General features: G+C 42.1%; 1 protein-coding gene across 1 annotated transcript; it reads left to right on the top strand.

The window, feature by feature from the left end:
• Positions 1–480: 480 nt before the first annotated feature.
• LOC117054955 (golgin subfamily A member 6-like protein 6) lies at positions 481–19129 on the top strand. Its single transcript, XM_033164618.1, has 8 exons — positions 481–813; positions 2360–2500; positions 5946–6203; positions 6664–6851; positions 7881–8094; positions 10229–10327; positions 14344–14411; positions 18934–19129. Exons 1-8 carry the CDS (start codon positions 481–483, stop codon positions 19088–19090), a joined length of 1458 nt encoding a protein of 485 aa, XP_033020509.1. The 3' UTR covers positions 19091–19129.
• The last annotated feature ends 361 nt before the right edge of the window (positions 19130–19490 follow it).

Below are 19490 nucleotides of genomic sequence, written 5' to 3'. Positions count from 1 at the left end.
ACATTTCCCTTTTTATTACAGTAACACTTCAGATCTAAAATAGCCTCCGAAAAGAATGTGTGCTTTAACTAGTCTTGGGAATTCAGTTTTGCCTTCAACAATCGGTTCCTGCCATTGACTGATGTTTTAGTCAATTAATCAATTAATTGAAGCAGTAAAAGCCCAGATTCTTGCAGCTTACACTACCTGGCACGTCTGAGTTCAAATCTTCATTTGCTTGTTTGCATCCCTGGTCTGAAGCTTCTATTTCTGCTCCTTTCATTCTGGGCTCCAGTAACAGTTTAATAATTGATGCCAGGTGAGACCTTTAGTTGATAGCTTTTTTTCACACTAGCCTTGCAATCTTCATTATCTCTCCCAAGTAGTCTGTGGAAGGGCTGTTTTTGACCAGATAAGCAAGAGGTAGTAGCTATTTAGCCAGAAAGTGTAGAACTGGAACTCTCAGCAGTTCTACAGATTTCCAGGAAACGCTTCTCAAATATGCCACAAAAGACATTATCGCAGAGAGACCCTCACAGGGCCAATCTGTCGACGAAACCATCTCTGCTGGAAAATGCGGCAGGCAGCAAAGGTATTTCCGCTATCGATGGCAGTGGTGCTGGTGCCACAACATCCTTTACTAATGGCAAGCCAAGTCTTGACGGGCTTACTGGAAAATCTCCCCTTTCTACCATTTCTTTTGGGGATCATCACGCCAATCTGTGTCGTGGGGCGAGGCCTGTTTGTCGGATCCGCCCAACCAGTGCTGTGATCCAAGGAGGCTCTGTGGCTCACATCAACCGTCTGCAAGGAGAACTCGTGAGAAAAAGGAAGGTCAGTGGCTATTTGTGTGCTAAAGTGACATGCCTCAAAACAAAGGGCAATGTGTAATTTTGATATAAGTAAAATTTACTTTTAAAACTTGACTTGTGGTTCTAAGTGGTGAAAATAATCTTGCTATTTTTATAAGTAATCATTATTTTATCAGAATGCAAGGATGCAATTTCTGGGCTGGAAGGATAGATCTTGGAGAACAGAGTTTCCATCCTAGCTCCGTAATAGATTGAATGTTATCATAATTCTCTTTTGCTTTAAAGCTATTAGAGACAGGAATTTTCTATTACTCAAGCAAGAATTGGTTTTCTTATGTTGTATTGGAAATGAATAACACTCCTAGCAAAGTCAGCTGTTTCTGCTTATTCATTCCTACATAGTTCAGAGTCCTCCATAATCTATGAGACTCTTATTGCTTATCTGTATCTAGATTCATAGAATCATAGAGTTGGAAGAGACCACAAGGGCCATCCAGTCCAACCCCCTGCCAAGCAGGAAACACCATCAAAGCATTCCTGACAGATGGCTGTCAAGCCTCTGCTTAAAGACCTCCAAAGAAGGAGTCCTCCATAATCTATGAGTCTCTTATTGCTTATCTGTACAGTGGTGCCCCGCTAGACGAATGCCTCGCTAGACGAAAAACTCGCTAGTCTATGGGGCTGCCTCGCAAGACGAAAATTTTTCGTCTTTTTTTTTTCGTCTAGCGAAAGCGCAGCTTGCATTGCCGCTTCGCTAGGTGAAAAACCCGCTAGACGAAAATTTTCGCAGGACGAATTATTTTTGTCTAGTGGGGCACCACTGTATCTAGATTGTTCTAATGGGTGGGATTTACCTAACCAGCAAGGACTTCCACCTGTGAACTGGGCTTTTCATGAGATGTATTCAGAATATTTTTTGCTCTTATGCCCACAAAACAGAAAAAAGATATTTATATGAACAGGAAAGCATAGGCTAAATGCCTGTGTTAAGGCCTTGTGTTTTTCAATAATAATGCTCCCTCGGCCTGAAAGCGGGATGAGCGCCGCAACCCCATAATCGCCTTTGACTGGACTTAACCATCCAGGGGTCCTTTACCTTTTACCTTTTTATCTGTAGCCTCGCTGTGCGTGAGTGCACAAAACTAATTCAGAATTTGGTTGGCAGAAGGTCATCTGGTCCATGTAGTTTACCTGAATGAGATTGCAGCCTCTCTAAGAAGCATACAGCATGTTCTTTTCGTTTGCCAACTGTTGGTTCCTTGCTAAGTCTAAGATGCACATGGCCAGTACAATTCCTTTAACATCTTTCTGCTGTAACGCTACATGTTTTAAATATAGATTATTGCTCAGCATACTTTTATTTCGCTTGAAAGATAATTTGTGTGCTTGGAGAAGTGTGTTGAACTCCCCCACCCACACACACAGCCATGGCAGACACACCTTAAGCTAATAGATTCACATAGGAACATTTTCAAAATTGTTCAATTTAGAGAAATGGCTGCAATAAATCTTAGGAGCTGAAATTATGCAGAATGATATTAAGACAAAAACTATCTGTATGTCATCAGGAATGCGAGGACCTGAAGAAACAGAACAAATGCTTGTCAAACGAGCTGCATTTGGAAAGAATTTTTATGAAATCGGAAAGCGAGGTGGGCATGAGAAATCTCAGAAATATAAATCATGGCCTGCAAACTCTAGTTAAAGAGGTATGAAACCACCAGACTGAGCTCTTTTCTGATGTTTTTTTTTTTTTTACCAACATTACCTGACTAAACATAATGTAGTCCCCTGTTGTGTATGGGAACCAATAGGAGCTGTTCAACCACCTTACAGGGTCCGCCTCCTGGCGCGACCTAGCCAATTACAGACGAGCTTGGTGGGTGAACACTCCTATCGGAAACAAGTTAACTAACAGAGTTTAGCAGCAGCTAGTCTGTCTGGCTCGGGCAGGCTCACAGGCAAAATGGCTGTTCTTGAAGTCTAGTTCTGTTTTCAATAATAAAGGACTTTTGGAACCTACACAGCCTCTGCCTCTTGTTCCAGCTGAGTATGCAACATCCCCTTTAAAGAATATAGAGTTTGTCTGAAAACTTCCCCTGCTGTGAAATTAGTTAGAGGAAATGATGTAGCTGTGAGGGATCCTATTCCCTCCCCTTCAATACTTCCCCAACAGTGACTCTCCTTAAGTTTCACTGACAACTAGGATGAATGCTTCAGTGTTCATATGGAAGTTGTCTCTGGGGTACCTCAGGGCTCTACGTTTGAAAACCTCTTGCCACCTATGGGATCTCCCTACCAGGGTTCCCAACTACTGCAGTTTGCCTTCCCTTTAGGCAAATAAGTGGCACACTTGGCTTCACTGTCCAGCCCTCTGTATGACAGGAGAATAAGCAAACAGTTTCCTCTTCCACAGGAAAGCTTTGTTCTCTCCTCTTCGTCACACCTCTTAAGGTACTGATACACTGCCAGAGTCAACGAACGTTTAAGCACATTTAACTTTATTAGGTAACTTAAAAAACATGGATGTCTCGGGTTATTACTGGTACAAATCTTCTTCTCATGTAATTCAGCTTTGTTATAATATTTCCTGCATCCCTTTAGCAATGGTAATTGACCTTTCCTCCCATTCCCCAAAGCCTAACCTCGCATTTTCTCTCTCTAATCCTCCACCCCCCAACTGCCAAAAAACCGTTGTTCCCCCTCCTTTTAGAATGCCAACTAGCTCCGCCTCCCAGGGAACACCTACCTAACATGGGAGTGATAGGTTAACCCATGATGAACCTGAATCATCAGCAGGCATTATTCCGCCACAGTAGCTATTAAAAAAAACATTATTAACCATTAGAAAGTATTATTCTGTTGTTGTTCATAATTAAATGTCAGGTACAACTTGTGACTTAAATTTTATTTTCTGCAGTAAAATCACCTCCAAACAACAAGCTGAAAACGTTTTGATCTGCTCCACTATAAATCTCACTGTTAAGAAGCAATTGGATGTAACAGCAAGGCCTGAACTCCACTTCTGCAATGCAGTGGCAACTATGGCTGCAATCCTAACCCCACTTCCCTGTGGGGTTTAAGCTCTGTTGAATTACCGGTAAATAGGAGTAACTTCTGAGTAGACATGGTTAGGATTGCACTGTAAGCTAACTACTTTTTCACATCTGGCTCCGTGGGCTGCTTCACACACAAAAATTACATATTTAAGGTATACACCTAAAAGCAAAACAATCCAAAAACAGAGATCTGTGCTTGGTAATTCTTCCAGGTCAGTAAATGTGCACGGAGATTGCATGTTCATACTCAGGTGCACATCCCATGAGGTACAGCAGAGTGTGGGTGTGGGTTGTGGTTTCCCTCACAACTTGCAGGTATAAATAGGAGTGTAAATTTCTATCCACCAACTAGGCCACTAGTTGTGCAAGTATGTGTGTATGGTGAACTTGAGTCATTGAGCATCAACTTTATCCTTAATCCTCTCAAACTGAGCTTGACTCTGAGATACAGACATCAGAATCCCAATATCCAGGGTAAAGCATTTAATCCAAGTCTTTTAGAGGAGCCATCCTATACATGCCTACTCAGAAGTGCATCCCATTAAGCTTAATAAGATTACTTCCAGGTAAGCATTTATAATAAGAGCCTGCTGAATCAGGCCAAAGGCCCATCCATAGGCTTGCAGTCTCAGCTCTTTTCTTTTTTTTATTAATTAAGATACAAATACAGAAAAGAGGATTTGAAACCAGTGGGACATGACTGGTATTGTGGAGGTTAATTGCTCAATTTATTGAGTAAAAAGGGCTTTTTAATGTTGTAAAGCCAATTAATTGCCACCACACCAGTCACGAAAATGCAGTTTTCCATTTGACTTAAAATATTGATCTATGTTAACTTTAAAGTAATATTTTTCATCAGAGAGAAAGAAGAAGAATATTGTGAAGAAGCATTATGAACTGCTTATGTTTTTTGAAAAGGAAACCCTGATTCCTCTTCTTTGATTACAGAGAGGTTGCCAGTGTGAACGTTACTGATGAATATTGTATGGGTAGTTTATGTCTGGCTGGGTCAGATTCAATATTTTGGCAGGAAAGCTATATTCAAGGTCTGCCAAAGTTTCTGCCCTTTGTAGAACATTACGCTTTTCTCAGTGTAAAGAAAAACAAAGTGAAAATAAATCAGGCGAGAAAACCTACTGGCAGAGAATTTGTTGCTAACAACTCGTAGCAGGTTTGCTATGACCAGGCACAAAAAGAATGAGGGGCTGTAAAAAAACAAAACAGGTTTAATTTATGTGGGTGTTTGTGCATTGTGACAATACTAAAAACTTTTAAGCAAAAATTAAAGGAATAAAAAGTTGACATATTTTAAAAATACAAATCTATATACCATATTTTTCCATGTATAACACAACCCCTATTTTTGAGGACTCCAAATAAAGAAATTCCCCATATGCACTATCCGTATATAAGACAACCCCCAATTTTAAACTTGAAAAAAATTGGGAAACAATATAGTCTTATAAACGGAAAAATATGGTATGTTGAAAGACTGCAGGACACTTTAAATCAGGCACCCCCAACCTTCGACCCTCCAGATGTTTTGGACTACAATTCCCATCATCCCTGACCACTAGTCCTGTTAGCTAGGGATCATGGGAATTGTAGGCCAAAACATCTGGAGCGCCGCAGGTTGGGGATGCCTGCTTTAAATCATAAGCCTCTTGTGAGAGTTGTGAGGAGACCCTTCACAGAGCTCCTGCTCCCAGCTCCCTTAACAAACAACAGATCCCAAAATTCTTTGGGGAAAGCTATGACTGTCAAAGTGGAATAAGAGTGCTTTCAATATATGGTGTGAATAGCTCGGCAGATCCAAACTTTTCTGGAAAGCTTTTGGCACACTCCCTAGATCCCATATCCTTCTGAATCTGAAATTTGATCTAAGGACATGCAAGTGAAAACTGCAATAGCTTCTTTGTCCCCCCCCCCCCCGTGACAAATTTTAGATTGTAATCTCCTCAGGGCAGTGACCTATTTTGTTGCACTCTGTAAAGTGTTGCTGACATCAGGCATTGATAGTATGTAACAACAATTCCCTGCCCCCCCTGAAATATTAGAGGGGCCATTCTCAAAGGTACATGAGTTTTATTGATGACTGTGGAATAAGAAACCCCTTTCTAATACTGTATCCACATGTTCTTTTGCTCATCAGCTGAAGCAGAAGCTGAATACCTCTCAGCAGACAGCGACAAAATACTCCAAGCTTGTGGAGGAGGCCTCTCTGGCGCAGGCAGAAGCTGAGAAAGGACAAGCGGAGGCTGAAGCCCAGGAGAAGTTGTGTCGGGAGCAGCATGAAGCAGTTCAGCTGGAGAACATCAGCTTAAAAGAAGAGACCCAGCAGCTGAAGAGAAAGGTATGAGCCTTAGATCACATGCTTGCACCCTGAGTTAACTACTACCAGTTGTCAGGATCCCATTTCTGTCAGGGTAGAATGTATAAGAGCAAGCCTATCAAAATATCGCCTTTGCCTAGGTCAGCCTTTCTCTGGGTCCCCAGATGATATTTTGCTACAGCTCACATCATTCCTGATCACTGGTCCTGCTAACTAGGAATGGTGAGAGTTGTAGTCCCAACAACATCTGGGGATCCAAGCTTGAGAAAGGCTGGCCTACAGCAATGTAGAATAAATCTCATACAGCACAGGGCCAAACTTTGCATGGAGCAATGTGAATCATTCGCCTCAGGCAGTGGCTTCCATGCTATTTTTCTTCTTTCAAACTCTTCGCCTTTGTTTTTATAGGTGTTAAAACCTCTCACAGCAACTTTCTGCCTTAGAGAGGGGAAAACATGTTTTTCTGATTTGTTTCTTTCAGTTAACCGAAATGCAGCAGCTGTTAGCACAAGTGGAAAGGAGCCACTTTGAAAGTCAGATGAAACTAGAGAGAATAACAATGGAGAGGGAAGTCATCCGTGAGGAAAAGCGATATTTGGAGCACGAAAGAAATGAACTAAAGCAGAAACTGAAAGGAACACTAGAAGAGAATTTGAAGTGTAAAGAAAGGTAAGGTTTTAATTACACACACACACACACACTTTTTTACAGGCTCTTTCCCATCCCAGAAAACAGTTTCTCCTTTCCTGATAGATATTTGTCTATTGCACAGAGATGTTCCCTATCTTGACAATGGTGTATGATTTTTAATTTTGTTTATTCATTTAATTTTATACCAAACCCTATTTTGTAGGCTCTGTGTCATATGCTACCTGTTATTTTGCAAAATATTCATCCCCTTCATCCTTAGTTGTCTTAAAATTGGTATAAATATAGTAAAGTATATAGCTTTAAACCAAGGATGGCACACCTGTGGCCCTCTGGGTGTGTGTTTGTTGGAGTCCAACTCCCATCAGCCCGAGCCAACATGGCCAATGGTCAGGGATATTGGGAGTTGTAGTCCAACAACATCTGGAGGGGCCATAAGCAGTAGCAGCCAGTGGGGGTGTAGAGAATTGGGACAGTGTTGCTTACCTGACTTCCCAATGCAGAGGTTGCTGCCAGTAACCAAGAGAGGGAGAGGGAGGCAGTGAGGTCTGCACTGTGCAAGCACAGCAGCAGGAATGTTTGTTTGGTTTCAGCTGCTACACCCACACCATCCTGGCCTGGTCACAGTCCCTGTCAGTTACCAACAGTGAGCTATGCATTGGGAATCCAAGTAAGCAACACCACTCCAACCTGCTGCACTCTGCCAATTGTTACAGGCCACAAATTCCCCACTCCTGGTTTAAACACTCACTATGATCTCTTAAAATCCGCTGAGAGCAGCTTCTTAACAACACCGTGAGGTTCATTCAGCAGTGACATTCACACATTCTCCAAGCCTGAAAACCTTTTAGAAATGCCATTTGATCTGCCTGTTTACAATAGTCTTTGGAATTTAGTTATGTTGAGAAACAAATTTAATTGAATTTGAAGAAGTACTATTCTGCTATCACAATTTCATTTCATTTCATTTCATTTCAATTACCTAGTTTAAGCCTTTAGGATGGGGAAGCCTCTACCTCTAAATAAACATTTTCCTTCCCTCTATTCCAGTGAAATCTCTCAAAGATGTAGAACAGAAGCTGCTGAAGAAGCTTTAGAGAAAGCAACTTTGCTTCATTACGAGGCAGAAAGGGGGAAGCGCTTGCTAGAACGGGACATAGAAGAGAAGGAAAAACAGTGTGGGATGTGGATGAAGAAATATAGTGCCATGGCAGACCTCTGGCAATCCCAAGAGGAAGAAAAATCAAGAAGGCAAAACAAAGCTGTATGTACCACTTTGATACATTATGAAATCTGAATGGCTCTGTCAATGACTCTGGGTTTTGTTCTGGGAGCCCTCATGGGTTGAGGTAACTGATCCAGTGAGCTACTTGGGGCAAGACACAACTTAAAACATATGCTTAAAAAATGAACTTAGACTGGCTGCAAGGTCCTATCCCCGCACAGCCCCAGCCTGAATTTAAACTGTGGCTCAGGATGAGGGGAGTTTATCCCTTTCCCCTCTGTCCTCTGGCAAATAGCAGCTGGGGTGGGGTGGAGTGGAAGTGATGCAAGGAAACAGATTAACCCCTACCACAGCCCTGACTAAAATGAGGGAGCCCTCAACAGCAGGGTTTTGTTTTGCTACCAGAGACACAAAGCCTGTACTGTATAAGCGTGTTTTCTAATCCTGTGTTTAAAGTCATGTCTTGTTTGACCTTGTGTGTGCTTACACCGCAGAAGCCTGGTATAGCTAGCTGCCAGAGCCTGGCCTTCTGACTTCATTGTTGCCTGGTCAACAGTGCTGAAGCTTACACACTTCAGCCTCTAGCTTCTCCAGTTTCCAGACCTCTCTTTGAACAGTCAGTCCTAGCTATGGAGTCATCACTGTATGTGTCTGAATGGAACGCAATGCCATCTTCCTCTCTCCCTTCCCTGCATCCCCCTGCACCTTTGGGAGTCTCTCCTAAGCAGATTTTGGGGGGTGTATGGGGTGCAGAGAAAGATGGTAATATCCCAGTGATGGCGAACCCGTGGCACGCGTGCCACAGCTGGCACGCAGAGCTCTGTCTGCCGGCACGCCAGGAGGAAGACTGACCGATGGGCATGCTGAGGACTTTTCCCATGGGGAGACTCCGCTGTGGGTGGGGAGGGCGCAGCGCTATGCACACGCTCAGAAGCGCACTTCCGCTTGGTGAGCCTCCCGAGAGTTCCGAGCAGCCGCCTTCCTCCTCCTGCTGCTGCTGCTGCTGCTGCTGCTGCTGCTGCTGCTGCTGCTGCAAGGTTGAGGCTTTGGCTGGGGCCAATGGGAGTGGAGTCAGAAGTGGAGTGGAGGCTTCATGCTCCCCAGCTGAGCTGCCCGATCCCACTCCTACTTGCCTGCAAGCAGGAGCAGGGTGGGGATCTCTCAGCTGGGAAGCGCGGAACCTCCACTTCTGAGAGATCCCTGCCTTCACTCCTGCTTGCACACAAGTAGGAGTGGGATCAGGCAGCTCAGCTGAGGAGCGCCTGGCTGCCTTCAGCTTGGTGCAGGGGGCAGGGGCTCTCAGATGCAGCTTCCGGGCTGCCTCCACCTTCCCCAACCTCAGCAACTATTCAGCCTGACTGCCTTCACGGGGATCTGATGCGGAGGTGGGGGCTCCTTTAAACTTCTCCTTTGAGGAGAGTGCAGCCACGAACCCCTCAATGGAAAGTGTGACGGAGTCTGCACCTCCCCTGCTGAGCAGCCTCGATCCAGCTCCTGTTCTTGTGCAGGCAGCAATGCTCCCTAGCAGAGCAGCCCAATCCCACTCCTACTTGCCTGCAAGCCGGAGCAGGCTGGGGTGTATGTGTGTGTGTGGCTGCGACATCCCTTGCCTGCTTGCTTGCCACCCAGCCCGCCTTCCCTCACTCTGAAAACGGAAGCGTGGCACTCAAAATGGAAGTTATACTAAGAACAGAACACGTTGCACTTCCGAAAAAAGTTCGAAAACCGGATCACTCATTTTCAGGTTTGAAGTGTTCGGGTTCCTAGTAGTTCGAAAACTAAGCTGTTCCAAAACGGAGGTTCCACTGTAATATTGCTCCACTCTCTCTCCACACGGATGCGCCAACCTCCTCTTCTAAACTAAAACCTCAGTATTCAGGTTAAATTGCCTTGTTGGCACTTTGCGATAAATAAGTGGGTTTTGGGTTGCAGTTTGGGCACTCGATCTCTAAAAGGTTCACCATCACTGTAATATCCTGTTGTACAAGTGGAAATCCACTGGATTCACACTATGGCATTTCTGAAGGAAAACAAATAAGTAACTGAAATGCAGGATGTCTTTTGTGTCTTCCTGGCAGTATGAAACTCCCCCCCCCCTTTGTATTTCTGAATAAGAAGTCCCAAATGAGGTTAAACTTTGCCATCAACATTTCTTCTTCCCTTCTCTTCTTAGTGTCAGGTGAAAATGAAGAGCTATTTCTTGTGTATCAATGAAAGCAATGAGCACATAACAGTATTAAGAAATGAAGATGGAACTCCACAGAGATTTGCCGTAAGTTTGGGATAAGCAGACTCCTATAATTAATGCATGAAGGGGTTAAGACCATAGAGTAAAGTGTCCTGCCAGGCTTAGCTGGATCACTCTTCTTCACCTTGCAAGGAAAGGTTATAAAACTCCTTGTTCTTTCATACCACCATGTGAACTCCGGTAAGCAAAGAGATCTGAACCAGTTGCTCCAAGCTCAGACTGCATGGCTTACGAAAGCTATACAGTAGTTGTGTTTCTATACAAATAATTTAGAAACATTCACCACTTTGGAACCTAAGTTTTATTGCCTGTGTTTTCTTATTGCTGTATGGAAAAACACATAAATCTGACCTTTGAAGAGTTTGTAAGTAAACTATTTTTAACTTACCAAACACATAGATTCTTTGGATGCTATGGGGAGAGAAGAGCTTTGAAAGCACCTCAGAACAAAAACCAACAGTAAACAACATGGAATTTACTTCCATTGAGATCAGAGGGGAAAACACCAGTACTGTGTTTCATATGTCACAAGATGGAAAAGGCACCATGTAAACTTGTACAGAATGAAACAGTGCTCTAGATAATAGACAAAGAGCTCAGGATTATAGGTCAGGACTCGTTTTTCTTTTTAATATAAATAAACTAAACAAATGTGCCAGGATAAGCATGTTTCAAATATGAAATTTGGGTGGTAGTATATTGGACTAGTGGAAATAACAGCCTGTTAAGTATCAAGCTAACAGTCACTCATCTTTAACTTTTGTTTCCAAAATGCTTTGTTAAAAAAAAAAAAAACCCAAAAACTATGCGTATCACCACTGCACCTGCCTTTTGGGATGCTCCACCAAACAGCAAATTAATATACTTAATTATAGATCAATTTCACTTTGATTTTTAAAAAGACAAAGTAATGTGCCATATGTACACAAGTAACAAAGAGAACCTTGAGCTTAGGCCAAAATTTATTAAATTGCCTTTCCCAGTCAAACAGAAAAAGTGATCAACTGGAATTATGGATTTGCTTTTTCTTCCCCTCCTAGAAAGAATTGGATTATTCTCTGGCGCTGGACAACTTCCTTAGATTTTAGGCATTAATGTTCTAGTTCTGTATGCACTTTCTTGGAAGGAAGCCCCACTGAACTCAGAAGTTTTACTTACTAGTACAGAGTGATATGAGAACAAAAATGGAGCCCTGGTGTAACAGTCCAAGGCATTTAGTTTTATTATTTAACACACATAAAAGGACAAAAAAATGAAATAAAAAGCAAAACATTGTTTCTAATTTCAGCATTTGCCCTTAGTGGTGATATGGACAAGGAACTATATATCTCTATAGTTACTGGTAGTACATAACAAGAAGCAATAGTTCCCAAATTAGAAACCCAAGACTTTCTCACTCTGCCTGGCAGAGAGGCAAATGTGGAGAATTTACCAACAATATGTAACTACATGCCACTTAGCCCCTTAGTATTGGAAGATGTTTGGCCAATAGCTAAATTTAATGCAGACAATTGAAGGATATGCTCCCAATAAATACCAGATGTGTTTTGCATTGAATGTTGTATTCAGTGGATGGAATAGCTTTGTATCATGTGAGTCTAGAAATGGAAGAAAACAGGCAAATCATTTTGTGTGGCTGGCATTCATGCCTACCTCCTACTGTTGGAGGAAAGATCTGTTTATCTTCTGCTGTGGGATTCAACTCGTTTTTTGAAAGAGGCAGCCAAGATGTGAATAAATTTACCAAATATGCCCGCGCATGCTGTCATAACTGAATTAGCTTTGGCAATCTGACTGATTAATTTGCTCAGCATGTAAAACTCAAAAATAGACTGACAGGAGTTAGAAATTGGGTAACTTATAACATTTGGAATTTTTAAATGAAATGGTGCGTGTAGGGTTCACTTTAATCATATTTTTAAATTCCAGAGAGAGGGCTCTAATTATTCGTCTCTTGGCAGCCTCCTGTTCTATTGTGATGAGCTTATTGTCATGGAAGTGCAACTAGACAAAAGAGCTTTTGATTTACTGGTACATGCACAGGGCACTCCTTCTAGGAGGTATTTTTAAGTACAGTATCCAACAGCAACTTGCAACCACCAACTATTCTTGCTTAACTATTACGTTCTTTAAAAACATTAAAGGTTAGGGGAAGGGCTTGCTAACGTGGGATTCGCTCAGAAAAACAACACAAGATGGATATGAGGCAATTATGTAGAAATCAATGATCTGGTTAACCTGTGAGATACTTTGGGAATGATCTATTTTCTTATATTTGATCATTAGCAGAATTAAATTATATGGCTCTTTGTCAGAATTGTAAATAAGTCAGAGCTCCCCCTGTTTTAATCAATATTAAAAATGAGATGGATCTCTCCAACTGATTTGACATACCTAGCTCACACAAAATGGCCCCTTGTGGCTTTGCTTCTTCCTCTTCCATATGAAGGCTCCATGTGAGGAAGGGCCATTGGTAGCTCAGTGGTACAGCAAATATCACAACTTCTATCTCCAATATCTCTACATAGAGCTGGGAAAGAACTGAAACCCCAGCTTTATATCTAGGTAGCCCAAATGGTGCCTTTCAATTCCCATCAGCCCCAGCCACATGGCCAATGGTCATAATATATTGTCTATACCAGGGGCAGCCAAACAGCCAACTCAATATTATTCCTTTAAATCATGAGGGACCCATAACCAGTTTGTGCGGTGCACTCTCACAAGGTTTTCCTTTTTAAAAATTAGTTTTCTGTTACAAAATCAGTAACAAAGCATTCACAAAACAGTTTTTGTGCAAACATAAATAATAAAACATGACAAGACTAACAAATGGGTCACTAGGGGGTCAAATACATACATCTTATTTCATAATACATAATATCTACACCATTTCTACGGTATTCCTTGTCTATGTGTAGTTTAATTTATATATTTAATAAAATCATACCATACAGTGTAAAAATTATCTTGTTTTTTCTTTCTCCTTGCCACCTTCAGTTTTTGCAACTTCCCCATTATGGCTGTTTGCAGTGTTTTTCAGGTTCTGGTTATGACCATTCTAGATGCTGTTAATAAATGTTTTATTAATTCCTTATTTCTTAATTGGTCCATATCTGAAGTATATAGAATAAGTAAGGCTAAGACCAGGGTATGAGCTATAATCTGAGATATATATTTCAAGACTTCCTTCCAGAATTGTTCTATTTGTGAGCATTCCCACCACATATATTGGTATGTACCTATAATCCGGCATCCACCCCAGTAAGGGGGAGCTTCTGGGCTTCTCAAAAGGTTTAAGGTGGCCCCACAAATAAACTATCCTCCATTAATGGTTTCAAGGAAGAAGGGTGAAGGTGAGAAAAGTGATAGCCTTCTCTTTCTGTAAAGCTTTATTTGTAAAAACCCACCAGTAAGTGGGGAGTAAAACACCATCCAGAGAACCTTGCAGGTTGGGAGACAACCTTTGAAACAACTGCATAAGCATAAAGGTAGAGGTAAAGGGACCCCTGACCGTTAGGTCCAGTCGCGGACGACTCTGGGGTTGCAGCGCTCATCTCGCGTTACTGGCCAAGGGAGCCGGTGTATAGCTTCCAGGTCATGTGGCCAACATGACTAAGCCGCTTCTGGTGAACCAGAGCAGCGCACGGAAACGCCGTTTACCTTCCTGCTGGAGCAGTACCTGTTTATCTACTTGCCCTTTGACGTGCTTTCGAACTGCTAGGTGGGCAGGAGCAGGGACCGAGCAACGGGAACTCACCCCGTAGCGGGGATTCGAACTGCTGACCTTCTGATCAGCAAGCCCTAGGCTCTGTGGTTTAACCCACAGCGCCACCCGCGTCCCTGCATAAGCATAGGTCGCTGTTAATTCAGAAGGACTTTCTTTTTTTAAGGAGGTGGTAAAACTCAAATTGTAATCCCTCTGAATCAGCCCCACACAGGTTTCAGCCATGTTGACAAGACCTTAAGTAATCGCTGTGAAGTGGAAGCAATCCTTTATTTATAAAGCAGCTCTTATTTCTTGCTTTTTGCCTATGTTTCAGGAAGGAGAGCAAGTTTGTTTTTCAATCCCTGGTGTTGACAATGAAGAAAAGGCCAAGAGCACTGACAGGTAGGACTTTTATAGTCTCTGACGTCTCTTAACCTCCAACTTCACAGTGAGCTATCTGTGCAGAGGATCTGACAGGTAATAAATTAATATGTTTACTGGCATATTCAAGACAGGAAATAAACTGATGGAAAGGCAAATCTCATTACTTTTGCTTTTCATGTATCCTCTGACAACACTAACTGCCTACCTCTTTCCATCCCTTCTCTCCCTACTAGGTAACAGAAAATTAGCTATTCTGTGAAAATAAAAATGGGAGCAAAATTTCATGCCCATGAAAATCAAGACACATAAGAGTTCAGCTCTTCAAAGAGCTTTTTGCTCCTTTAATCATTTTTCTCCTAAAATAATCCATTAGGAATCCTTGAAATCCTAGCTAGTCAACTGTTGTGGGCTTTTAGTTTGAACTTTGTAGTTACAGATCTTTGAAGGAGAAATTGATAAAAAAAAAATGAAGGAGCAGTAATGTGAAAGAGGATCGGAAAGAACAAAGAGTGTAGGGGAGGATCTGTGAGCAGCTGCTGAGAGATGAGCAAATTCCTCTGTGAGCTGTCTGTGAGACAACATTGTGTTTGTGCCTTGACTGGCAAGTGCTCACCACCTTCTTTTGCCCAATTCATTGCCATCAATGTGAGAGAATCTCTGGGCTCTTCCAGGCGACCTATTTACAAAGCATCCAGATTGGTTTGCACAGCCTTTAATGAATATGTTGGATTACACCCAGTCTTTATTGAACATTCGTTCGGATTTGTTTGTGGGGAGTTCATAGAGCAGTGAACATTTACCCTGATATGCTTGTGTCTTACCTTTAATAATGAGCTCATTCCACACTTTTCGATGTGTTTTCCCATCACTCTCCGAATCACAAAAGTATAAATAAGTAAATAAAATGTTTCTTTTTCTTTCTTTTTTGTTTTAAGTGGATTTGTAGCACTATGGCTACTTTTTAAGATACTTCATTTGTGCAAACCTGAATTTTCCAGTAAGTGGTTGAATCCCTCCCACAAAATATTGGAAGTCTACAGACGCACTTCCCTTAACATGTCACCCTGAATCAATCTGCTGCAACCTGCAGTCGGCTCTTGTCATCCGCCTCTCCATTCCTCCCTTATTCTTCATTCACTCAACCTGCTATCCTGCCTGCTGGAAATGGGTCCATTAGGTCAAATGAGGCACTGACCCACCAACCTCAGCCTGTTCTCAGCCAGCCTCCACCTGTCTCTCTTCCTACATGTTAGTCCTGAAAATGTGCCTGGTGGCCAGATTCCTCCTCTTTAGTCTCAGTGCGGCAATGTAGACCTCAGTAAGGAGGAAGATGGGGACAACACTAGGTTAGTTGGCTCTGCATTTCATTAGCTCTAGCTCTGCCTTCCACCCCACCAGTCTCAATGGGGAACAGCCACAGCTGATCCTGCCTGCAAACCTAACCTGGAAAGCTGGAACGGTATCCATCTGGTTGCTGCCTATTGTCTTGGACTGATTGCCCAGGGCCTCAATCTACAGATACTTTTGGAGAGTGTTTGTGTAAGGGTGCTACAATAATATGTACAATTCTGGCTGCTCCATCTAAAAAGGGGGGGGGGAGAGATTGTAGGACTGGAAAAGATGCAGAAAAGGGCAACCAAAATTGTCAGGAATCTGGAGCATTTTCTCTACAGAGTAAGGTTACCATGTTTGGGGCTTTTCAGTTTAGCAAAAAAAGTGGCTCAGTGAGGGGTACTGGTAAATAAAAGCATTTAAAAAAATATTACTGGTGCAGAGAAAATTGCTGTGCGCCCCTCCATCTCATAATACTAGAATTTAGGGCAATCAAATGAAGCTGAATTTGGAAAATTCAGGACAGAGGAAAGGAAAGTACATTTTCACACAGCACATATGTATAGAACGATGTCACAAGATGAGCATCTAAAGCTAGTCTTGATGGTCACCGACTTATGTTTATGACTTTAGAAAGGCATGAGGCAAATTCATGGAAGATCAGGCTGCCAATGTCTATGCGTCATGGAGGATAAATGCAATACCCAGGTCAGAGGCAGTAGGTCAGAGGAATATCCAGGTCAGAGGCTGAGTAACCATTATTGGGGAGGTACAACAAGAGAGGGGTTTTGCCTCTAATGTCCTGCTTGTGGGCTTTCTAGAGGCATTTTTAGTTGGCCGCTGTGAGAAACAGGACGAGGTGGACCTTTTGATGTAACCCAACAGAGCTCCTCCAATGTGGCTTTCTTATAGGGACTTACTTTAGCCCAGGAACTATGTCCTTCCATCACCCCCTTTGCTTGAAAATCCCTACCAGAAAACATGTGTGGTGGCACTCCTCTTCCTTCCTTCAGATCTTTCCTCAAAACCACACATGCTGCTGAGCCTTTGCTCCAACTTTTTAGTCCTTATTGAGATAAGCCCTAATTTCATGTAGCTTCTAAATTCTCTGCACTTCTCATTTGTTGCTCTTTCTGCTCGTCTTTCTGTTATTTGCCTCTCCCTGCCCTTTCCTCAGCAAAGAAACATGTATTATTTCTTGTTCTGTAAAGCCTTTGTAAATTAGGGTTGCCATATTTCAAAAAGCTGCTTTTTCCATCACATTGCCATACATTCAGGTTTTCCCTGACATTTTGCCGATTCGGCAAAATTTCCCCGACACCATTTTTATACCCGAAAACCAGGACATGTCAGGAATTATATTATGGCAAGCCTATGTAAATCAACAGTGCTTTATTAACCTGAGCCAGCTTTGTCCAACCTGATACTCTCCAGATGTTTTGAAGTCCAAACTCCCATCAGCCCTGGCCAGCAGAGCCAGTCGTCAGGGATAATGACAGCTGCTCTCCAAAATATCTGGAGGGCACCACGATAAAGAACGCTCAAATGAACAATTCTCACTGCATCAATTTACCCCTTTGTATGAGGGGAGTTGGAAACTTATTGGGTACCCTGGAGAGCCAATTAAGGTTTATACTGTATATGGCTTTGCTTTCTTCCACATAAAAAGGGCTAAACATAGCAAAAAAATGTGACTATTTTTTTCTTTGCTCTACCCCCTCCACTTACTTAATTTGTCCCAAATGTAGTTTTGTTATCATAGTCGCTTGGTAAACTGAATAAAAACAAAATTTATCTTTAATCTCAGCTATGCAGATTTTTTAAAATTAAAGGCACAGAACACACTCCCAGCTTCATAAAAATAATGTTGGGTGGAAAAAGTATCACAACTAGGCTGTCTCTAGTTTGGGTTTGCCACCCGTCTTTTTGCATTAACTTGGTAGAAGACAGCACAGACAACAAGCTGAGGTCATTTTGAACGTGTTAAGCAGTTCTCCCACCAGTTTGTAATACAATGCAATCAGGTTTTTGTTTTTTTTAAAAAGGGGGAAAATATTGTTCTCCAGAAATAGGTGAATATGCTCACCTTTAACCCTGCATAAACCAGACCAGAGGATCCAAAGGATCCTTTTTTCACTCATTGTGGAGGGGAGTGCAGAGATAAGTCTCCCCTCCCTGGGCATTGCCTTTTTAGTAAGTGTGGCTTCCCCACACTTGTTATTATTTAAGGAAAAATAGGTTCCTGAAAAAGAATCTATGCACAATTGGATCTGGAACACTGTGTCTGCCTCTACTCCCAGTAGTCCTACTGCTTAGATTAATCAGAGCAGGGTTGCCAAACTTTGGGGGCTATTTGGAGTTTTGAGAATATGCCGTAGCCAGCTCACAAAATGGCTACTGTGGGGGGTTGTGCTGGTTAACACAAAATGGCTGTGTGGATTTTTAGGGGATATTTAGTGAGACCTTTTGCAGGCGCCATAGGAGGTACTGGCAGGCACACTATTGCCCATGGGCACTATGTTGGGAACCCCTAGATTAGGGCTGCACTCCTAAGTTTGACTTCTGGTCAAGGGGGAAGTCAGCATCTTATTAAAGAGATACACACTTTCCCATAATGTTTGTTCTGGTGATCATAAGAAGCATTTCCTTTTGTTTGCTGCTTTCAGTGAGTAAACTAGGGAGCCTAGTGATTGCTCACTTGTACAGTCTGTTTGTACAGACTGATCCAGCCTAGTATTCCAAACAATCTACTTGTCCTTTTTTCCTCTTACCCCTCATTTCTCCCATACTAATCATTGCTTGTATATACTTTACATTAGGGTTGCCATATTTCAGACAGAAATCCAGACAGAAAGGTTATTGAGATTTTGTGGCAATTTTGCAAAAAAAAATAAAAAAAATAAAAAATTGAAGCTATTTTTAAGTGAAATCGCCAAAATAATGATAGTGCTGACACAGATTGCCATACATCTGGATTTTCCCGGACATTTCAGCAATTTCTGCCTGGACACTCCTTCCAACTGCAACATTCCATATATGTCTGGGAAATTCTAGACGTATGGCAACCCTAAAGTGTACATGCATCAAAAGGAGGCATAAATAAATACATACCAATGAAATGGGGAAATAACATGCAGTAGAGAAACTATGGTGCAGACATACTGAGTTTTTGCATTAACTATTATGTTGAGTCTTTATTTCTCTGCAGGATTTTGCACAGAGTTGTTGCACCCAGTTCAAACCCTGGACATCCTCAGATGTGTGGACTTTGTCCTGCTGAACTGCAGGAGAGAACACCAGCTAGAAGAGGCAGGAAAATCATTGAATATTTCTGGTTTCCAGTTGATGGTAATACTGAAGAGTGATTGGAGAAGAAATAAAAATATAACCAATGATGGGGGGTGGGTGGGTGGGCAGCTCCGGGACCTTGAGTAGGAACCACAATGTTTTTGCTGGAGTGCAAGATTAACTGAAGACCTTCCTTGTACTGGCAAGTGAATGAGGTGATGAGGAGACTTTTGTTTGTGACAGTTTGTCATAGATGAAGCCAGAGAACGAGAAACTTAATCCAGCAGAGGTTGGGCAAATCTTTCTTTCTTTTTAATACTTACCAGCATTCCAAATTAAAACACTGCCTTGCACATCTAATTAAAGGTTACATTCCAGTTGTGCATGCAAAGTTGAATCTATGCAGCACTACTACAAGCAGTGGATATTATTCCCAGGATTGTAGGCATGCTGATTATAACCAATTGGCTGTTAAAG

This window comes from Lacerta agilis, chromosome 1 (genome assembly GCF_009819535.1).
Source record: "Lacerta agilis isolate rLacAgi1 chromosome 1, rLacAgi1.pri, whole genome shotgun sequence".
Classification (NCBI taxonomy): domain Eukaryota; kingdom Metazoa; phylum Chordata; class Lepidosauria; order Squamata; family Lacertidae; genus Lacerta; species Lacerta agilis.
This window is presented reverse-complemented; position numbering and strand designations above follow the sequence as displayed.